Genomic DNA, 23,944 nt, shown 5'->3' on the forward strand with positions numbered 1-23,944 from the left:
CGGAAATAGAAGTTTTTCAAAGAAAAGTAAATGCCATTTTAAACTTAAGATCAGATACAAATACCTGTTAATATTCAAACTCAAAATGACCAGAAATTACTATTAAAGAATAAATGAAACCCAAAACGAACAGAAATTAAATAAAAAATCATAGAAAAAAAACATACAGCAAGTAATAATATAAATGAATACATAAATCTTAAAGCGAGTATACTAATATAAATAAATAAATAGAACTTAAAACGAGTGAAACTAAAATTGAATATGCAAATTAAGCTTGAAAAGAACAAAAATCACTACAAATAAGAGTTTGGATTTCGCCTCCTCTTACTGTAAAAGTCTAAAACCTACTGCGCCATTGGCGCTTTACTGAAAACTATATGTGTCTTGAACAGTCTTGGGAAGTATAAACAACATCAAATTGAATATTTGATATATAATGATATTAGTTGTTGAAAGAGCCAATAGTTCAAGAATTTATTTCACTTTAATTTTATTTTTATTTTCAATGCTATAAGAACTGGAACAGAAAATATTTGTAATATAATTCGTTTTCAGTGAAGCACCAATGACGCAGTAGGCTTTAGGTTTTCACAATTCGAACAGTTTTAGAAAGAACTAAGAAATTAAACTGAATATTTTATGTATAATGATATTAATTGCTGAAAGCTCATCAGTTCAAAATTTTACTTAATTTTAATGTTTATTTTCAGTATGAAGTGCAAAAGAAAATATTTGTAATATAATTCGTTTTCAGTAATGCGCCAATGACGCAGTAGGTTTTACACTTTTACAGTGAGAGAAGGAGGCGGTATCCAAACTCTTATTTGTAGTGATTTTTGTTCGTTTCAAGCTTGATTTGCATATTCAATTTTAGTTTCCCTCGTTTTAACATCTATTTATTCATTTATATTAGTATCTATTGTATGTTTGTTTGCATAGATTGTTTATTAAATTTCTGTTCATTTTGGGTTTTATTTATACTTCAATGGCAAAAAAATTTTTTTTCGTTTTAAGCTTGATTTGCATGTTCAATTTAAACATTACTCGCTTTAAGATTTATGTATTCATTTATATTATTACTTGTTGTAAGTTTTTCTGCTATGAATTTTTATTTAATTTCTGTTTGTTTTGGGTTTCCTTTATTCTTTAATAATAATTTCGGGTCGTTTTGGGTTTTAATTTTAAGAGATATTTGTATCTGCTGATCTTCAGTTTTTAATGGCCTTCACTTTTCTTTTAAAAACTTCTTTTTCGGAAAGTTTTTTTAATTAATTTTTGTATGTATTTGATTGCAATATTTGATTTCTTCTATAAGAGTCATATATACCCCCAGGGCATAACTTACACCGCCAGCCAACGGGCCTTGGGGGGTTTTGTCGACACCGGATTTTATGTTCCCTTACCTTTGACCTTTTTTTGACAAAATGGCTATCTCAAAATATTTATCTGATTCATTTTGGGAAAAAAGGGCTTGGGGGAGGAGGCTAATTGCCCTCCGATTACTTTTGAGTCTTAAAAAGTGAACTAAACTTTCAATCTCCAGTCAAATGAGCCCTCTTTGAAGTTTATACTATCATTCTTTCTATAAGAATCATATATGCCCCCAGGGCATAACTTACAACGCCTGCCCCCGGGCCCGTGGGGGTTTGTTGACAACGGAGTTTTGTTATATGATGTTTGAAGTATTTTTTAAAAAATGGCTGTTTCAAAATTTTGTTGATGGGTTTGGGCAAAAAAGGGTGTGGTGGTGGGGTGACTAGTTGCCCTTGGATCTCTTTTGGCTCTTAAAAAGTGAACTAGAACTTTCAATTTCTAATCAAATGAGACCTTCTCTGAAGTTTATACAAGAATCCCTTCCATAAGAACCATATATGTCCCCAGGGCATAATTTACAACGACTGCCCCCAGGCACTGGGGAGTTGGGTCGACACCAGAGTTTTTGTTATCTGACCTTTTAACTATTTAAAAAAAACTATCTCAAAATTTTTATCTGATGCATTTGAGAAAAAAGGGCGTAGGGGTTGGGGAGGGCTAGTTGCAATCCGGTCTCTTTTGAGTCTTAAAAAGTGAACAAGAACATTCACTTTCCAAACAAATTAGCGCTCTCTGAAGTATATACGAGCATCCCTTCCATAAGAACAATATATGCCACAGGGCATAAATTACACCGCCTGCCCCTGGGCCCTGGGGGCTTGTGTTTACACCAGGGTTTTTTGTTATCTAACCTATTAACTATTTTTAACAAAATGGCTATCTCAAAATTCTTATCTGATACATTTTGGGGAAAAGGGTGTGGAGGAGGGGGTTCCCCCCCCCCCCGCTTAACAAAATGGTCATCTAAAAATTTGTATCGGATGGATTTGGGGGAAAAGACTTGGAGGGGTGGGGCTAGTTGCCCTCTGATCTCTTTTGACTCTTAAAAAGTGAACTAGAACGTTCACTTTCCAAACAAATGAGCCTTCTCTGAAGTTTATACGAGCATCCCTTCCATAAGAACCATATGTGCCCCCAGAGAATAACTTGCAACACCTGCCCCTGGACTCTGGTAGCTGTGTCGACACTGGAGAATTTGTTATCTGACTTGAACTATTTTTAAACAAAATGTCTATCTCAAAATTTTTTTCTGATGGATTTGGGAAAAAAAGGGGGGTGACTAGCTGCCCTCGTTTCACTTTTGATTCTTAAAAAGTGAACTAGAACTTTCAATTTCAAATCAAATGAGCCCTTTCTCAATTTTATACGAACGTCCCTTCTATAAGAATCTTATATGCCCCCAGGATAGCTTACAACGCCTGCCCCCGGGTCCTGGGGGGTTTTGCCGACGCAGGAAATTTTTTTATCTGACCTTTGAACTATTCCTTAACAAAATAGATATCTCAAAATTTGTATCTGATGCATTTGGGGAGAAAAGGGCGTGGTCGGTGTAATTTGCCCTCCGATCTCCTTTGACTCTGAAAAAGTAAACTAGAACTTTTAATTTCCAATCAAATGAACCCCCTCTGAAGTTTATACGAGCCTCCCTTCCATAAAACCCATATTTACACCCGGGGGATAACCTACAACGCCTGCCCCCGGGACCTGGGGGGTTGTGTTGACCCTGGAGTTTTTGTTATATGGTCTTTGAACTATTTTATACAGAACGAGTACCTCAAAATTTTTATCGGATATATTTGGGGGAAAAGTGCGGGGGGGGGGGTTAGTTGTCCTCCTATCACACTTGACTCTTAAAAAGGGCACTAGAACTCTATATTTCCAATTTAATGAGCCCTATTTGAAGTTTGTACGACGAGCCCTTCCATAAGAACCATATATACCCCCAGGACATAACTTACAACGTCTGCCCCCAGGCCCTGGGGGGTTTTGTCGACACCAGAGTTTTTCCTACATCACCTTTTAACTGTTATTAACAAAATGTCTATCTCGAAATATTCATCTGATACATTTGAAGAAAAAAGGTGTAGTGATGGGGGAGGAGGGCTAGTTGCCCGCCAATCACTTTTGACTCTGAAAAAGTAAACTAAAACTTTCAGTTATCAATCAAATGGGGCCTCTCTGAAGTTTATACGAGCATCACTTCCATAGGAGCTTTGTATACCCCCAGGGTATAACTTACAACACTCTGAAGTTTATATAAGCAGCCCTTCCATAAGAACCATATTTGCCCCCAGGACACAACTTACAACGCCTGGGCCCTGGGGGGCTGTGTCGACACTAGACTTTTTGTTATATAATCTTTGAACTCTTTTTAACAAAATCGCTATCTGAAAATTTTATCGGATTTATTTGGGGGAAAAGGGCGTAGAGGAGGGAAGGGCTAGTTGCCCTCCGATCAATTTTGATTCTGAAAAAGTGAACTAGAACTTTTGATTTCCAATCAAATGAGCTCTCTGAAGTTTATAAGAGAATCCCTTCTATAAGAACCATATTTGCCCCAGGGCATAACTTACAACGCCTGCCCCCGGGCCCTGGGGTTATATGTCGACTCGAATTTTTCGTTATATTTGTCGACACCTGAGTTTTGTTATCTGACTTTTGAACAACTTTTAACTTAATGGCTATCTTAAATTTTGTATTGGATGTATTCGAGAAAAGGGGTGGGAGGGGGGGGGCTAGTTGCCCTCCAATTTCTTTTGACTCTAAAAAAATTAAATAGGACTTTCAATTTTCAATCAAAGGAGCCTTCTCTGTAGTTTTTACGAGCATCCCTTCCATAAGAACCATATATTCCCCCAGGGCATAACTTACAACGCCTGCCCTGGGGCGCTGTGTCGACCCCGGAGTTTTCGTTATATGGTCTTTGAACTATTAAAAAAAAAAAAAGTTTATCTCAAAGTTCTTATTGGATGGGTTTAAGAAAAAAGGGTGGGAGGGGGGGCGATACTCTCTCCAATTTCTTTCTTCTCTTAAAAGGTAAGCAAAGCATTCATTTCCCATTTATATGAGGCCTCTTTGAAGTTTATATGAGAATTTGTCTAATAAGACCTATATATGCATCCTGGGCATAAGTTGCAACGCCCGCCCCCGGGCCCGGGGGGGTTGTGTCGACACCGGAACTTTTGTTATCTGATCTTGGAACTATTTTTAACAAAATAGCTATCTCAACATTTTTATCGGATGCATTTGGGAAAAAAGAATTTGGGGGGGGGAGCTGGTTACCCTCCGATATCTTTTGACGCTTAAAAGGTGAACTAGAACTTTCAATTTCCAATCAAATGAGCTCTCTCTGAAGTTTGTACGAGTATTCCCTCCTTGAGAACCATATATGCCTCCAGGGCATAACTTATAACCCTTGCCCTTAAAACTGTGGGAGGAGTGTCCTGCTCAAACGTATAATTTCCAGAACTTTCAACTACGTTGAACAAAATGGCTATATCAAAATTTTGATTGGATGTGTCTGGGGAAACGGTGGGCGTGGAAGGGGTGTTAGTTGCCTTCCAATCACTTTCGACTATTATAAAGGGCACTAGCCCTTTGAATTTCCAATCAATGAGTCCTTTTTAAAGTTTCTACGGCAAAGCTTTCTATAAAAACCTTATATGCCCCAGGGGCATAACTTACAACCCTTGCCCTGAGGGCTGTGGGCTAGTTTCTTCCTCAAAAACATAATTTCTATCTGAAAATCAATTACACTGAACAAAATGGCTATCTCAAAATTTTAAATGGATGTGTTTGGGTAACTGGTGGGCGTTGAAAGGGGGTTAGTTGCTTTCCAATCACTTTTTATCCTTAAAAAGGGCACTAGAACTCTCGATTTCCAATCGAATGAGCCCCGTTTGAAGTTTATACTACAACCCCTTCCATATGAAGTGCCTCTGGAGAAAAAAAATAATAATCATAGGCAGCGCGCTAGCGCTGCCTAAGTAAAGAACGATGTGAGAACAATGTGTTTTTTTCCATCTGGGCACTTCGTATCGAAGGAATTGCCGCAGAAACTTCGAAAAGGGCTCATTCGATTGGAAATTGGAGTGGCTAGTGCCCTTTTAATAGTAGAAGTGATTGGAGAGGAACTAGCCCTGCCCCACGCCCATCATTCCCCCAAACACATCCAAACAAAAATTTGAGGAAGCCATTTTTTTCATCGTAGTTGATTTTCAGATAGAAAATATGTTTTTTAGGAGGACACTCCCCCACAACCCTCGGGGCAAGGTTTTTAAGTTATGCCCTGGGGCATATAAGGTTTTTATAGACGTCTTTGTTGTAGAAACTTCAAAACAGACTCATTCAATTGTAAATTCAAAGGGCTATTGCCCTATTTAATAGTCGAAAGTGATTGGAGGCCAACTAGCCCCCCCCCCACGCCCATCATTCCCCCAAACACATCCAATGAAAATTTTGAGATAGCCATTTTTTTCAGCGCAGTTGATTTTCAGATAGAAAATATCTTTTTGAGGAGGATACTCCCCCACAACCCTCGGGGTAAGGGTTTTAAGTTTTGCCCTGGGGGCATATAAGGTTTTTATAGAAGGTGTTGTCGTAGAAACTTCAAAAAAGGCTCATTCGATTGGAAATTCAAAGGGCTATTGCCCTTACTTATAGTCTAAAGTTATTGGAGGGCAACTAATCCCCCCCACACCCATCATTCCCCCAAACACATCCAATCCAAATTTTGAGATATCCATTTTGTTCAGCATAGTTGATGTCCAGATAGAAAATATATTTTTGAGGAGGACACTCCCCCACAACCCTTTGGGGCAGGGGTTTTAAGATATGACTTGGGGGGATATAAGGTTTTTATAGAAGGTGTTGTCGTAGAAACTTCAAAAAAGGCTCATTCGAATTCAACGGGATAGTGCCCGTTTTAATAGTCGAAAGTGATTGGAGGGCAACTCGCCCCCCCCCCCGTGCCCATTATTCCCCCAAACGCATCAAATCAAAATTTTGAGATATCCATTTGGTTCAGCGTAGTTGATTTCTAGATAGAAAATATGTTTTTGAGGAGGACTCTCCCCTACAACTAGAGCCCGGCGCCGCGCCGATGAGGGAAGACCGGTGGCGGCGGTGAGGCAAAAAACAGTACACCGCTCCGCGCCGCCGTTAAGACGTCGGCGGCGTACCGCCCGCGCGATCAATTTTGCCCGCAAAAGATAATTTTTTCATAAGTCTTTATCAATAGCAGCTTAAATTTACAACAGATTCGAGCCTATTCATGAGTTCAAAAATTCACAAGTCGCTGGCTGGAAACTGGTCTTCTCCGTTATTCACCAAGAGAAGTAGAAATGTGGTAGAGATGAAACGGCTGTGGCGTTTCAGAACCCTTGTATAATACGAGTAGTTGAAGTATCTATTAGCTATGTATTCTTAACATAAATAATCATCAAAATTAGTAGTTCTTTTCATCGAGCATTACTGCACACAAAACTTCAAATACCGTATCACAAAATTCGTCAGTTATCTGGGTAAAAATATTGAATATAACTTTGAACTTAGAAGCTTAATTTTTTCATAATGCCCTTTGCCTATATCTGTTTTGTCACCTTTAAAACAGTTGAAATGGGCGACTTTGATATTGATTTTTTTTTTTTTTTTTTTTTTTTTTGGTCTTTTGGATTCTTAAAAATCCTTCTTGTATTAAAAACTGGTTTTTAATAACAATTTAAAAAAAAAGCATTTAAAGATTTTTTTTGGCTTCTTTATAGAATATTTCTCATGTAGGCTAAGGCTGAACTGCTGATTTTTTATTGCTTTTGGCTGCTCTTTTGGATATTATTCGTTTTTTTCTCTTGGGGATTCATTCCAAATTATAAATTGATAAATACCTAATATCAGTCAAATTATAAACTGCATCTAAAAGGAGTAAATTTGTCAAATTGGAAAATACCCGATGAACACTTCACATGAGAACACTTCAATTACAATGAAACAAAAAACACTTAATGGCTTATACAGTAATAAGAAAATTTTCTGGTTATAAATGAAAGGCTCATCCGTTTTAAATGTACAATTAAATGAAATAATATGCAGACTGAAGTAGCTACAGGAAGATGTTGAGATTTTCATCCTAGTTCCACTTTTAATCCAAGCAAAATGTTAGGACACTTAGCATCACTTCTTGAGTTTAAGCTTGGATTTTCAAATGCTCACAAAATTTACCAAATTTAAGAAAGTCGCAACAATAAGACTCCTCTTTGATTCCCACCCAGGCTCAAAGCTTCTGCTATGGTCATTTCCATGGAAATCTCCAAAGAGTTTCTTTTTAAAATAGCTTATAAGCATAGCTAGGGGTACTTAGCCTTTTTTGCTTTTTTTCTATGCTTTGAAAAAAGTCTGATTATGTTCCAAGTGTTATACTTCTTATGTTTAAGCATATTTTTGAACATCATTTGTGGGGTGATAAAATTTCTTAAACCACTGTAGATACCCAAGAACGTTGCAATATCTAGTACCCTGTGGTTATAAGACTGTCAAAGACTCCTCCTTGAACTTCCCTAGCTGAAAGCTTTTATTATGACCTGGCTTGTTAATGTAACTTGGGCACTGGACCAAGGGTGCCATTGTCACTCGAGCGCAGCATTAGGTGGGGATGTCGATATCACTTTCGTCACACCAATTCGTTTTAGTGTGAATCTGCCTGGTACTTGTGAATGAATGTTTTCAAATTAAACCCGTTTCATCAATAAGAAAAAAAAACGGTTTGGACGCATATGTTCCTTTCCCTTTGGACGATAAAACCATGCAAGTGCTGTATCAAGTATAACTCGCGAAAATCTTGTAAATTTTTGTCAACTTTTCAGCGTTTTGGCATACCTGCTTTAAATAAAAAAAAAATCAAGGTACTATCACTTAAATATAATAACTCCCTATGCTCCCCTCTGGATACTATTTTGATATGATACCGTCTCTGCTTTAAATAAAGAAAAATAATTATTGGCACCCCTGCTTTCAAAAAAAAAAAATTGAGGTATTATCATTTAAATATGATAGCTCACTACGCCCCCTCCCCTCTGGATACCACCTTGATAAAATGCCGTCTCTGCTTTAAATTGAAAAAAATTAACTTTTTGAGATCCCTGCTTTCAATAAATATTTCGAGATATTATCATTCAAATTTAATACCTCTCTACCCCCCAACCCTCTGGATACCACCTTCATAGGATACCGTCTCAGCTTTCATTAGAAAAATAAGTTACTTAATAATTAACTAGGTCACTATATGGTTCAAACAAACACGCAAAATAACGTTAAACAGCTTAGTGTTACTTGACAAAAATTGAGGGTATGAGTAAAGCGGTACAAAGACAACAACAAAAATGTCGAAATTATTCAGATATACCTTAAATTATTGGAAAACTGAGTCAAAGATTCGCCGTGGCATTCAATAACATCCAAAGTATCTAATTAAAAGGGAGCACACACAAAAGCCAAATTAGGTCAGTAGCCAAACTAGCCACCCCCCCCCCCCCGTCCATCAGTTCCCCGGATAACCACAATTAAAATTTTGAGACACCCATTTTGTTCAGAGTAGCTCATTGCCACATGGAACATATTTTTTTGAGGAGGACACTCCCCCACAGTTCTCAGAACAAGAATTTTAAATTAAGCCCTGGGGGCATATATGTTTTTTTTAGAAGGTGTTGTCGTAGAAACTTCAAAACAGGCTCATTCGATTGGAAATTCAAAGTGCTAGTACCCTTTTTAATTGTAGAAAGTGATTGGAGGGCAACTAGCCCCCTCTCCCACGCCTATCATTCCCCAAAAAAATCCAATCAAAATTTTGAGATAGCCATTTTGTTCAGCGTAGTTTATTTCCAGATAGAAAATATATTTTTGAGGAGGACACTCCCCCACAACCCTCAGGGCAAGGGTTTTAAGTTATGCCCAGGGTGCATTTAATGTTTTTATAGTAGGCGTTGTTGTAGAAACTTCAAAAAAGCTCATTCGATTGGAAATTCAACGGGCTAGTGCATTTTTTAATAGTCGAAAGTGATTGGAGGGCAACTAGCCCCCCCCCCACGCCCATCATTCCCCCAAACACATCCAATCAAAATTTTGAGATAGCCATTTTGTTCAGCGTAGTTGATTTCCAGATAGAAATTATGTTTTTGAGGAGGACACTCCCCCACAACCCTCAGGGCAAGGGTTTTAAGTTATGTCCTGGGGGCATATAAGGTTTTTATAGAAGGCGTTGTCGTAGAAACTTCAAAACAGGCTCATTCGATTGGAAATTCAAAGGGCTAGTTCCATTCTTAATAGTCGAAAGATATTGGAGGGGAACTAGCCCCTCCCCCACGCCCATCATTCTCCCAAGCACATCCAATTAAAATTTTGAGATAGCCATTTTTTTCAGCGTAGTTGATTTCCAGATAGAAAATACGTTTTTGAGGAGGACACTCCCCATAAACCCTCAGGGCAAGGGTTTTAAGTTATATCCTGGGGTTTATAAGGTTTTTATAGAAGGCGTTGTCATAGAAACTTCAAAAGGGGCTCATTTGATTGGAAATTCAAAGGGCTAGTGCCCTTTTTAATAGTTGAAATTGATTGGAGGGCACCTAGCCCCCCCCCCCTCACATCCATCATTCACCCAAACACATCCAATCAAAATTTTGAGATAGCCATTTTGTTAAGCGTAGTTGATTTACAGAAAGAAAATATGTTTTTGAAGAGGATACTCCCTCATAACCCTTAGGTCAAGTGTTTTAAGTTATACCCAGGGGCATATAATGTTTTTATAGAAGGCGTTGTCGTAAAAATTTCAAAAAAAGCTCATTCGATTGGAAATTCAACGGGCTAGTACGCTTTTTAATAGTCGAAAGTGATTGGAGGGCAACTAGCCCCCCCCCCCCCCGCCCATCATTCCCCCAAACACATCCAATAAAAACTTTGAGATAGCCATTTTGTTCAGCGTAGTTGATTTACAGATAGAAAATATGTTTTTGAGGAGGATACTCCGCCACAGCCCTCTGGGCAAGGGTTTTAAGTTATGTCCTGGGGGCATATAAGGTTTTTATAGAAGACGTTGTCGTAGAAACTTCAGAAAAGGGCTCATTCGATTTGAAATTCAAAAGACTAGTGCCCATTTTAATAGTCGAAAGTGATTAGTAATTTTTTTTTTTTTTTTTTTTTTTTTGTTTAGACCAGGGCACTTCGTATCGAACGAGTTGTCGTGGGAACTTCGAAAGGGGCTCATTCAATTGAAAATAGAAAGGCCTGATGCCCTTTTTAATAGTTGAAAGTGATTGGAGGGCAACTAATCCCCCTTCCCCTCCCACCCTCCCATTTGCCCATTATTTTTAAAAAGTGAATGTGGCCTTCAGATTTAATCAAAATGCACAGTAATAAAGCTAATTCCCAATAAGGCATGTCAGCAGTATCCCAAGAACGACTGAGGGTATTATGTTCAAACTTCCGAGGCTACTTCTGCTCTTAAAACTTAACCAAATCAAAATAGTGTAAGTGTATCAAAGCTATCAAAGAAAGTAAACAGATTTTTTGCGAATGGTATCAAGTTTTTCATTTCAGGTCAACTAGAGGAAGTATTAAACGAAGTTAAACAGTACTATTTGTGTCCAGATTTTTAAAATAGTGTATGTTGTTAAAAATGGTTGAAAATTTTTCTACAGCATACAAATAGCAGGCCAAACTATAAAGTCTTAAAAAACGAAAAGATTTAAACTATTATTTTCTTTTTCCCTGAAAAGACAATGTCAATATAAAACGAACAGAAATTAATGAAAAAAACTTTTTCTAAAAAATAAGTTTTTCAAAGAAAAGTAAAGAACTCCATTAAACAAAAAATGAGCAAAAATAAAATCAAATAATCTATCAAGCTCGAAACTACCACAAATCAGCATCAATAAATAAATGAAACCCAAAACGAACAGAAATTAAAATAAAAAACCGAGTCAAACTCAAAACGAGCAGAAATTAACATAAGTTGGGCGCAAAACCCCTATGCCTTCCCAAGGCCAGAACAAAATTTGCACTTTTCACTGAAAAAAAAATGATAAATGCTTTTACTTTTATAACTTTAATAAATCAAATAATTTTAACATTTTGATTACTAAATATCAGTATATGTATATTAAACTGACAATGCACATTCATTCGTATTTTTTTCAGTAAAGTGCAAGTTTTGTTCTGGCCTTGGGAAGGCATAGGGGTTTTGCGCCCAACTTATGTTAATTTCTGCGCGTTATGAGTTTGACTCGGTTATTATTTTAATTTCTGTTCGTTTTGGGTTTCATTTATTTATCGATGCTGATTTGTGGTAGTTTCGAGCTTGGTAGATTATTTTATTTTGTTTTTGCTCATTTTTTGTGTAATGGAGCTCTTTACTTTTCTTTGAAAAATTCATTTTGTCGAAAAAGTTTTTTTTAATTAATAAATAATAAAACATTGGAGCCATATGGCCTTTACTATAGGCAACGCTATAGCGTTGCCTCTGACTGCTCCTGAAACACAAAGGCCGTTTAATTAAAATAATAAGATCTTTTTAATTGTATAAAAGAAAGAATTTGCGTTAAGAGTGAGGTTTTGAGGAGGGGGACACCTTTGATATACGTGATAATTCCTGTTCGTTTAAGGTTTTGATGTTGCTCCTTACTTTAAGTTGAAAAAACTTGATTGTTGTATTTTATTTAGTTTCTTTTTCCCTTTTAATTCTTCCTTCTTTTAAATTCTCATTTGAGTGATTAAGATAAACCGTATATAGTATTGGTTATTGGTAATGTATACTGGTAATATATATAATATATAGTGGTAATATATATAATACATAGTATTGGTTATTGATAAGTAACAAACTGAAAGTAAGGAGCGATTTGGATCAATACTAATTAAAACTCTAAGAAACAGAGTTTTAGTAACAACATATGCATTGAAAGAATCAAATTTTGATTCTGATTCAATATATGTAAAATTTATCAAATTTAATGGTACCCATTAAAAGTTAAGAGCCTGAGAAAATCTGTCCAATTTTTTTATAAAGGGAGAAATCACCCGCAAAACTACAAGTGATCTTAATTAAAATCATACCATCAGATTCAGAATACCAGAGAACTCTACTTTAGAGCTTTCAAGCTCCTATGTACAAAATGTGGACTCTTGCAGTTTTTTTGTTTTTTTTGCCACAAGAAAGATCATGGATGTGTGTTTATTTGTTTTTTTGTTTTTTTTTCCAGGGGCGACCGTTTTGACCCAGTGGTTCTAGAATAATGTGAGAAATTCGAATGGAAGTGAAAAGTCCTAGGGCCTTTTTAATTGACCAAAAAATTTTGGTCACTTTCATTTCAAAACTTTTAGATAGCCCTTTTGTTCAGAATAGTAAAAAAATCTAATAATAATGTTTTTGAAGATGAATTAACACACCACAGGTCCTAGTCGAAGGACTGTGAGTAATAAATTCTCCCAATTGTTGAAAGCTCTTCTTGGTGATTGGGAAGTGAACAGACATTTTCAGGGGAGATTTTTCTAGTGAAGGTAGAGTTTACATAGGAAGATCCTTTTACAGGAAGAGTGTTCCTTACTTTGAAATGTAAAGAATAGTGCACTTTTAGTGACATGTATCTCTAAAGCTTCTGTGACCATGATTCAGAAATTATTATTTTTAAACCCTCTTCTCTCCTGAACTGGATATTTCTATTGCTTCAAGCCTAAGTTTTCCAACAAAAAGCCAGCTAAAGGGTATTTACCAGCAAAGGTTTTTTTTTTGGGGGGGGGGAGGGGTACAAAAGAAACTTTTAATAACGCATCAAACTTCCTTATGATTTCTGGGTATATTTTTGGTCTATGATGTTATTCTGTAAGTAAAGAATAACATTAAACACCAAAATGAGCAGAATTTATTCCGTACAAGAGGGGATTGCCCCTTCCTTATACACACCTCCACTTCAAGGCCAAAAAAACTTTGGACTGTGCTCATTAGATTAGAAATTGGCTGTTCTAGTCCTTTTTGTTAGTCCAAAGGGATTGGAGACCAACCAGCTGCTTGGGGGTGGTATTTTCCGGGGGGGGGGTATTTTCTCTGTTTTTTTGGGGGGTATTTTCCTCGGGTTTTATTTTCGGGGGGGGGGGGCTAAACGCCAGTCACCGAAAAAGGACAAGGAAAGATAAAAAAAAGGCCGCAAATATCTTTAAGTGTGTCAAACTAGGAATGCTCCATGCCGATAAAAACTAGAAAAGAACAGAAACGTCTAACAATAAGAAAAAAGGAATTACAACTAATCAAGTGAAGAAAGAAGGGGAAAATCAGAATTGCTCGTCAATAAAATTAAAAGTAATTAAAATCCAACCTACGTTAGGCTGAACTCTTATTACCTGGATGGGGTTGGAGTAGCTTAAATACATTTGTCTTGCTTTTATGTGCGGGAGGGGGAGAGGGGTCAATTGTTTTGGTTTTCTTTTTTTTTAAATATTGTTTCTAGTTTTCTTATCTCTTCTTGCACTGTTCTTGTTGATCCATTCTTCCGATTTCGTATTGATTTCGTTTTTTTTCTTTGGTTGTACTAATATAAATGAATAGATAAATCTTAAACCCAGTTCAGCTAAAATTGAATATGCAAATCAAGCTTAAAATGAACAAAATATTAAATACTTATTACAACATTGATAATAAAAATGAAATTAAAGTAAAATTTTGAAATGATGGGCTTTTCAGCAGCTGATATCATACATCAAATATGTAGTTTAATCTAATTCCTTCCCAAAACCGTTCACGACAAATTTAGTTTCACTACAAGCAAGAATTTAGCTAATACCTCCTAACTGTATAAATCTAAATCCTACTGTGTCATTGGCGCTTCATTGAAAGCAAATTATATTACGAATATTCCCTTTTCCAGTTATTTGAGCCTTGAAATGAAAATAAAAATTACACTGCTCAAATTTACATATTCAATTTTATTTATTAAAAAACAAGAATTTGTTTATTAATTATATTTATTTAAATATAATTAAACCTTTATTCTCCTTTAGTATAGTAAACGCTAAATGCATATTAAATGCGTTCATGTCTTGTGGCAATTAAACGTTTCTCTTTCTCATTATACTATGAAACATTGCATTCAGATGCCTACTTGTACAGAAATTTTAGCCCATTTCGACACTGCAGAGGTGGGCGGTTCTGACACATAACAAGCTGAACATTTTTGATGAAGTAAGATTCCAACTCGGGTGTCTAGCCTGTTTAGAAAATGGGTTTTGACTATAACTGATATGAGGAAAACAGAAATGTAAATTCACCTATAAGACCTTTTATTTTTCGTCTCACTAGGTACAAATAAATACCGTATATAAATTGATTTAATAAAATTAGTATTAATTAAAGAATTGAAGAAATCGACCAACGGACCAATAAAGTTGATATAATTTTTTCTGAATAGATAATGTATAATAAAAAAAATGATAATAAGTAAACTAACAAAAAAAAGAAACGTTGCCAACTAATGAGTAAATCAAAAATACAAGACATATTTTGTTTTTCGCTTCGCCAGCTACAAATAAACACCTTAAATAAACTGTTCATTGATAATTTTTATTTCTTTGGGCAAATATTTTGAAAAAATGTTACTTTCATCTCTGAAAGATCTGGAGAAATCGATCTAGGTACCATTAATGTTGATATGATAGTATTTGCGAATTTGATTTATAATGATATAGATAACATATAGTATGATAATACAATAATGTATATGATATATGTATTTTGTGATAATATGCAGAAAAAATAATAAGAAAAGTCTCAGAATGGAAAGGAGAGTGCCAATTCAGGAAAAAAACCTAAGTGTAAGACTTCATTTTCCGTTTCCTCTGGCAAAAAGAAATACCATAATAAAAACAAATGTTATAAATGTTTTATAACTTAAGTATGAATAGTCGTATTAGTCTTAGATATTATTTTATATTCATATTTACAATTGTATTTAATATTCGTATGTGAGTGAGCATTTTATTCCATAGGGAAAATAATTTGGAAGAGAAAGTGAAACTGATACGTGGAAGAGTTGAAGAAATTGATCTAGGTACCGATAAAGTCGATGTAATCGTTTCTGAATGGATGGGCTACTTCTTGTTGTTTGAGGGAATGATAGACTCAGTATTAGCTGCAAGAGATAAATACTTGGTACCTGGAGGTCAGTTGCTCCCATCCAGATGCACTATAAGTTTATTTGGAGTCTCAGACCCAGGTAATTAATTTTCTTGATGTCAGGAATTGACTCAGCGTTGCCAATTCACGAAACGTGGGGGGCGGGGCTTTTTCTCTTCTTTAAAATGAAGTTATCACAACAAGCTATTGTCCGAAATCATGGTTAAGGAGTATAAAGAAAATACAAAAATAAGGGTATTTTCAAAGTCTAGGGGGGAGGGGGTAATTGAACCCCCCTGCCCTTCTACATTTTTTTTTCAGTAAAAAATCCGATTTTAGTGAGAAAACTTTTCTTTCAGCAAATTTGATCTCCTTTTTTCCGAAGTTCAAGAAAAATTTAGTCAGTAAGTAAACCCCTGGGGGGGTATCAAAATAGGTAGACGCTTATACTTCTACTGGCGTCGTAGTTTATTTTGCCAGTTTTAGCAATTCACAAATTTACCTTAATCTTTTGATCTTAATTTGAATACAGGAATTTGCGAATAAGGTTGGGCCTCGCTATAAATGGTGCAACAAGAACCATAAGGCGTCTTGAAAAACTTAAACGCAAATTACAGAGAACAGATCGTGCCTTGTCTTAATTCATGCAGTATTCTTATTTCCTCTCTTTTCCTTATTGTTCTATTCTTTATTATTTTCTTCCCTTTTGCCTTCCCTTTCCTTAGCAATGAAGTCAATGTTATTTCAACTGATTAAACATTAAATGAAATAAAACTGTCTGATATCATTGATTACGTATGCTGGAATCTATTTCATGGATGGATTGTTGGTCGACACCTCCAAAATTAGATGATCGAAACCAGATTAAGTCCGTGAGGGTTGCTTATAAACACGAAAAAAAAATACTCAAGTAGCAAATTTCTTTCTGTCAATCTTTCCAGGAACGATTGACTTTGTTTAATATTTGACAATATCTCAAATATGTATTATATATACATCCATAATATTCGACAGAAAATTTGATACTCTTTTCAATTAAGCAAAAACAGTACTAAGAAGCTTACCGAAGGAGCTGTGATATCACAAGTTCAAAAGGTCTATACTATTTTTGCAAACAACCTCAGCCCACAATTTTGCAAACAACCTCAAATAACAGGAGATTTTGAACTAATGAGCTTTCAGCAATTAATATCATTATACATCAAATATTCAGTTTAATTTATTAGTTCTTCGAAAGTTGTTCAAGACGAATATAGTTTCACTACAAACAAGAGTTTGGATAATTACCAAAAACTGTTTGTTCAGTTTTTTTTTCAAAGATTAATAGTGCAGTATAGACCAGGAAAACCAAGGTATGATTGAACATACACTGCCAGGCTAGCCCCCCCCCCCTTTATAACAGCTTAGAAAATAGTTTTTGGCATTTATCCAAGAATTGTGAAAAAGTCCTAAACAACTTTTAAGCGCGACACAAATGATAAATTGCTTAGGAGACTAAACTTAAAGGTTGCATATCACATTTTTGTAATTCTGAAATAATTTCCAAAAGCTGTTTATTAAGCTGTTCTCAAAGAGAAGATCAGCAGGGCAATATGGTCCAGGAGAACCAAAGTGTGATTGAATATGCACTACCGTGCAAGTTTTTCCCTTTCATAAGAGCTTAGTTAGAATGCAGCTCAGAGTTAATTGCCTTCTAATTAGCGCAAAATTTAAAAGGTTCTAAAAAGAAATAGGCTACAAAGAACACAGGTGTACGAGGCCGAAGGCCTCGACCGAGTCCGTTGATTTTAAATTGAAAATCAAGTATTTTGGAGTAGGCATCAAGACATGAATATTTGTAGAAAGAAAAAGCCAAGACAGATAGTCCAAGTAATTGAGAGGCAAATTTTTAAATGGCTGCACGGTTAGGTGAGATTAAAAACCTCGTCACGGGTAGTAAAGAGGGGGTGAGATTAAAAAAATTAATAAAAAAAAAGTAAATTATGTAGGTGATTATATAAGTAGATTTCTTATTGTATAATATTTATGTTTATACTAGTTTCTTTGCCTATCTTCCATGGTTTTGATCCCTTTTTCTGGAAAAATAATCTAAAAATCCCTATCTTTGATCTTGGAGGTATATTATTTAAACTATATATTTTTAGTATTACACGGAACATAGTCTATAGAATAATTTAGTAGGGTACAGTATATTTGACACAGATGAAACCCGCAGGGACATGACCACAGAAAATAAAAATAAGAGAACACATAAAACAATTAACAAGAATCAATTAAACAATTGGACAAAATGATTAAAACAGGAAAAACATTATTCAAAACACTAAATTAAACAAAATCATCACATATCACCGTGACGGTGGGTCATACCTACACTGGCACTTTTTTATTGGTTATACTGAAAACTAATTTTATTACAAATATTTTCTTTTGTAGCCTACTTAATATTGAAAATTAAAATTATAGTAAAATATTGAACTGATGAGCTTTAAGCAATTAATATCATTATGCATTAAATGTTCAGTTTAATTTATTAGTTCTTTCTAAAGTTGTTCAAGACGAATACAGTTTCACTACAAACAAGAGTTTGGATACTGTCCCTTTCCTTAACTGTAAATAAAAATGAAAAACCTACTGCGTCATTGGCGCTTAACTGAAAACGAATTATATTACAAATATTTTCTTTTCCAGTTCTTACAGCATTGAAAATAAAATATAATTACAGTGAAATATATTCTTAAACTGATGGATCTTTCAACAATTAATATCATTATATATCAAATATCCAATTTGATATTGTTTATACATTCCAAAACTGTTCAAGACGCATATAGTTTTCAGTAAAGCGCTAATGACGCAGTATGTTTTAGACTTTTTACAATGAGAGAAGGAGGCGATACCCAAACTCCTGTTTGTAGTGATTTTTGTTCGTTTCAAGCTTGAGCGTATTCAATTTAAGTTTCACTCGTTTTAAGATTTATAAATTCATTTACATTAATATCTATTGTAGGTTTGTTTGTATTGATTGTTTATTTAATTTCTGTCCGTTTTAAGTTTCATTTATACCTCAATAGCAAAATATTTTTTTTTTGTTTTAAGCTTGATTTTCATTTTCAATCTAAGCATTACTCGCTTTAAGATCTATTTATTCATTTATATTATTACTTGTTGTATGGTTTTTGCTACAATAGTTTATTTAATTTCTGTTCGTTTTCGGTTTCATTTATTCTTTAATAGTAATTTCTGGTCGTTTTGAAATTGAATTATAACAGGTATTTGTATCTGCTGAGCTTAAAATTAAAATAGTCTTTGCATTTGTTTTTAAAACTTATTTTTCGGAATGTTTGTTTTAATTAATTTTCGTTTGTTTTTGATTGCAAAAAGTTTCAATTTTTTAAAAATTCCTTATGTCAAAATCAAACTTTTAAAAAAATCAAATGTTCATCAAAGTGTCATAACTGGTATCAAAGTAACAATATCAAAGTGAAAAAATGGGTTCGTGTCAACCTCGGAGTTTTTATTATCTGATATTTGAACTATTTTTACCAAAATGGCTATCTCAAAATTTTTATCGGATGGGTTTGGGTATAACTTACTACACCTTTCCCTGGGCCCTTAGGGGTTGTGTCGACCCTGGAGTTTTAATATCTGATGTTTGAACTATTTTAACAGAATGGTCGCCTCAAATTTTTATCGAATGGGTCTATCCATCCGATAAACGCATAGGCGAGGAGGGCGGGAGGGGCTTGTTGCCCTTCGGTTTTTTTTTACTTTAGTTGCCCTCGGATCTCTTTTGACTATTTGAAAGTGAACTCAAACTTTCAATTTCCAATCAAATGAGCCCCCTCTGAAGTTTATACGAGCATCCCTTTCCTGAGAACCACATATGCCCCAGGGCATAAATTATGACGCCTGTTCTCGGGCCCTGGAGGGTTGTGTCGACACCTGAGTATTTGTTATCTTACTTTTGAACGATTTTTAACTTAATAAAAACAAAAACAAGTTTTTTTTAGCTGAAAGTAAGGAACGACGTTAAAAGTTAAAACGAACAGAAGTTATTCTGTTAATGAAAGGGGCTGTATCCTCCTCAACGCCTCGCTCTTTACGCTAAAGTTCTTTATTGTTTAAAAAAAAAAACAGAGTTGTTTGGAAGTCAAACTTTAGCGTAAAGAGCGAGGCGTTGAGGAGGGGACAGCCCCTTTCATATACGGAATAATTTCTGTTCGTTTTAAGTTTTAACGTCGTTCCTTACTTTCAGTTAAAAAAAACTTTTTTTATTTATTTAATTTTTGAACTTTTTTGAGTTAATGCAGGTTTTGATTTTGGCTCACTGTACTTGAATAATTAAAACAATGTTTGCATATTAATTTTACTTTCATTTGGATAAATGGCTTTCTCGACAGTTGTTCATTTTTATTTACGAATGTTTTTATTAGTAATAAATATCAGTAACTTACGAATTAACTTACGTAACGAACTTCTATATTCATATATTTTTATTACATATATTAGGGGGTTCGCCCCCTAGTTAATACCTTGCTCTTAAAGCTAAAGTTCGAATTTTGTTCCAATTCTTTAAAAATGAACCTTAATCACAAAGGCCGTTAATTAGAATAAATAGCTCTTATTAAAGTACTAAAAAATCTTTGGCTTAAAGAGCGAGGTATTGACTAGGGGGTGAACCCAATCGTATACGTAGTATTTTCTGTTCGTTTTAAGTTTTGATGTTGCTCCTTACTTTCAGTTGAAAAACTTGTTTTTTATTATTTAATTTCTGATCTTTTTTTTTAAATATTGCTGAGAAATCTGGCGCCCCCTTTATAGCAATGTCCCTTCCCCCATGAAAACTTCCTTCATGGAAAGATCCTCCAACATAACCCCCAACCCCCCCCCCCCACTACCAGAAAAATCTCCCCTGAAAACGTCTGTATACTTCCCAAAAACCAATACTATATGTTAACATTGGGTAAAGTTCATAACTTTCAGCCCTCCCCCGGGGACTTCGGGGGATTAAGTCATACTAAAGGACATAGTTATCATATTTTCGACCATGCTGAACAAAATGGCTATCTCAAAATTTTGATAGGGTGACTTTGGGAAAAAAATGAGTGTGGGAGGGGGCCTAGTTGCCCTCCATTTTTGGTCAATTAAAATGGGCACTAGAACTTTTAATTTCCGTTCCAATGAGCCCTCTCACGATATTCTAGGACCACTGGGTTGATACAATCACCCCTGAAAAAAAAAAAAAATAAACATGCATCCCTGTTCTTTCTTTTGACAAAAAAGACAAAATTCCACATTTTTGCAGATAGGTGCTTGAAACCTCTATAGTAGGGTTTTCTGATACGCTGCATATGATGGTGTGATTTCATTAAGGTTCTATAACTTTTAGGGGGTATTTCCCCCTTTTTTCGAAGATCAGCCAAATTTTCTTAGGCGCGTAACTTTTGATCTGTAAGACTAAACTTGATGAAACTTATATATTTGAAATCAGCATTAAAATCTGATTCTTTGATGTATTTATTGGTATCAAAATCTTGTTTTCTAAAGTTTCGGTTACCATTGAGCCGGATCGCTCCTTACTTACAGTTCGTTACCACGAACTGTTTGAAATGGCTATCTCAAAATCTCTATCGGATGCATTCGGAAAAAAGGCGCGTGGGGGGGGATAGTTGCCCTCCAATTTCTGTTAACTTTCAAAAACTGAACTAGAACTTTAAATTTCCAATCAAATGAGCCCTCTGAAGTTTTTACGCGCATCCCTAAGAACCATATATTCCCCCGGGGCATAACTTACATTGCCTGCCCTTGGGCCCTGGGGGTCTGTGTCAAAACCGGAATTTTCGTTATATTGTCTTTGAACTATTTTTTTAAAAAATGACTATCTCAAAGTTCTTATCGGATGGGTTTGAGGAAAAAAGGGCGTGAAGTGGGGGGGGGCTAGGTGCCCTCCAATCTCTTCTGACTCTTAAAAAGTGAACTAGAACTTTCAATTTCCAATCTAATGTGCCCTCTTTGAAGTTTATACGAGCATCCCTTTCATAAGAACTATAAATACCCCAGGGCATAAATTACAACGTCTGCCCCCGGGCCCTGGGGGGTTGTGTCTGTACCTGAGTTTTTGTTATCTGACTTTTGAACAATTTCTAGCTTCATGGCTATCTCAAAATTTCTAACGGATGCATTCGGAAAAGGGGGGGGACTAGTTGCCCTCCAATCACTTTTGACTCTCAAAATTGAACTAGAACTTTCAATTTCCAATCAAATGAGCCCACTCTGAAGGTTTTAAGAGCATCCCATCCATAAGAACCATATATTCCCCCAGGGCATAACTGAAAACGCCTGCCCTTGGGCCCTGGGGGGCTGCCTCGACCCCGGAGTTTTCGTTATATGGTCTTTGAGCTACTTATCGGATGGGTTTGAGGAAAAAAGGGCGTGGGGGGGGGCTATGTGCCATCCAATCTCTTTTGACTCTTAAAACGTGAACTAGAATATTGAATTTCCAATCAAATGAGCTCTCTTTGAAGTTTATACGAGCATCCCTTCCATAAGAACTATATGTGCCAAGAGGGCATAACTTACAACGCCTGCCCCGGGCCCTGGGGGGTTTTGTCGACACCGGTTTTTTTTTTACATAATCTATGAACTATTTTTGACAAAATAGCTATCTAAAAATTTTTATCAGATGCATTTGGGAAAAATGGGGGTGGGAGTGGGGGTCGGTTACCCTTCGTTATTTTTTGAGGCTTCAAAGGTGAACTAGAACTTTCAATTTCCAATGAAATGAGCCCTCTCTGAAGATTATAAGAGCATTCCTTTCATAAGAACCATATATGACCCCAGGGCATAACTTATAACCCTTGCCCTGAAGACCTTGGGGGGGGTCCTGCTCAAAGACATAATTTCCTGAATTTTCAACGTTGAACAAGATGGCTATCTCAAAATTTTCATTGGATGTGTATGGGGAAATGCTGGGCGTGGAAGGGGTGTTGGTTGCCTTCCAATCACTTTTAACCATTAAAAGGACACTAGCCATTTAAATTTCCAATCGAATGAGCCCTTTTTGAAATTTTTACGACAACGCTCTCTATATGAGCCTTATATGCTCCCAGGGCGTAACTTACAACCCTTGCCCTGAGGGCTGTGGAGGGATGTCATCCTGAAAGACCTAATTTCCAGAATTTTCAACTACGTTGAACTAAATGGCTATCTCAAAATTTTCATTGCATGTGTTTGGTGAAAAGGTGGGCGTGAGAGGGGGGTTAGCTGCCCTCTAATCACTTTCGACTATTAAAAAGGGCACTAGCCCTTTGATTTTCCAATTGAATGAGCCCTTTTTGAAGTTTCTACGACTAAGCTTTCTATAAAAACCATATATGCCCCCAGGGGATAACTTACAACCCTTGCCCTGAGGGTTGTGGGGGAGTGTTTTCCTTAAATACATAACTTCTATCTTTAAATCCGCTACGTAGAACAAAATGGTTTTCTCAAAATTTTGATAGGATGTGTTTGGGGAAATGGTGGGCGTAGTTAGTTGCCTTCCAGTTACTTTTGACCCTTAAAAAGGGCACTAGAACTCTCAATTTTCAATCGAATGAGCCCTCTTTGAAGTTTATACAACGACCCCTTCCATATGAAGTGCCTCTGGAAAAAAAAATAATAGGCAGCGCAGTCGCGCTGCCTAAGTAAAGAATGATGTTGGCACAAAGTATTATTTATTTATTTTTGTTTTTATTGTCATACCAGGGCACTTCGTATCGAAGGACTTGTCGTAGAAATTTCGAAAATGGCTCATTCGATTGGAAATTGGAGTGGCTAGTGCCCTTTTTAATAGTCGAAAGTGATTGGAGGGCAACTAGGTTTTTGTTGAAAGTGTTGTCGTAGAAATTTCAAAAGGGCTCATTTGATTGGAAATTGAAAGGGCTTGTGCCATTTTTAATAGTTGAAAGTGATGGGAGAGCGACTAAGGCCCCTCTCACGCCCCTTCCATTTCCCCAAACACATCCAATCAAAATTTTTGACATAGCCAGCCATTTTGTTTAACGTAGTTGAAAGTTCTGGAGATTGGGTTTTAGAGGATGACAAGCAACCGAACAAACCTTAGAGCAAGGGTTCTAATTAATGCCCTGGGGCATATAAGGTGTTTATCGATAGCATTATCGTTTTCAAAAATAGCTCATTCGATTGGAAATTGAAAGGCCTAGGGTCTTTTTTAATAGTCGAAAGTGATTGGAAGGCTTGACATTTTTATAGTAAAGATCGATTTGGGTATAATGTATTATTTTTTGTTGTTGTTGTTGTTTAGACCAGGGCACTTCTTATCGAAGGAGTTGTCGTAGAAACTTCGAAAAGGGCTCATTCGATTGAAAATAGAAAGGCCCTTTTTAACAGTTTAAAGTGATTGGAGGGCAACTAATCCCC

At 35.9% G+C, this 23,944-nt stretch overlaps 1 protein-coding gene across 2 annotated transcripts in view; it reads left to right on the forward strand.

Moving 5' to 3' along the window:
• LOC148953357 (uncharacterized) overlaps positions 1-23,944 on the forward strand; it is a 136,106-nt gene that overhangs the window by 100,740 nt on the left and 11,422 nt on the right. For both annotated transcript variants that reach the window (XM_089087642.1, XM_089087641.1), the window contains exon 8: positions 15,397-15,623. In XM_089087642.1, coding sequence (XP_088943768.1) covers positions 15,397-15,623 — 227 coding nt within the window. The remainder of the gene's footprint in view (positions 1-15,396; positions 15,624-23,944) is intronic.

This window comes from Artemia sp. Qi Xiang Cuo, chromosome 4, assembly GCF_049724085.1.
Source record: "Artemia sp. Qi Xiang Cuo chromosome 4, ASM4972408v1, whole genome shotgun sequence".
Lineage (NCBI taxonomy): Eukaryota > Metazoa > Arthropoda > Branchiopoda > Anostraca > Artemiidae > Artemia > Artemia sp. Qi Xiang Cuo.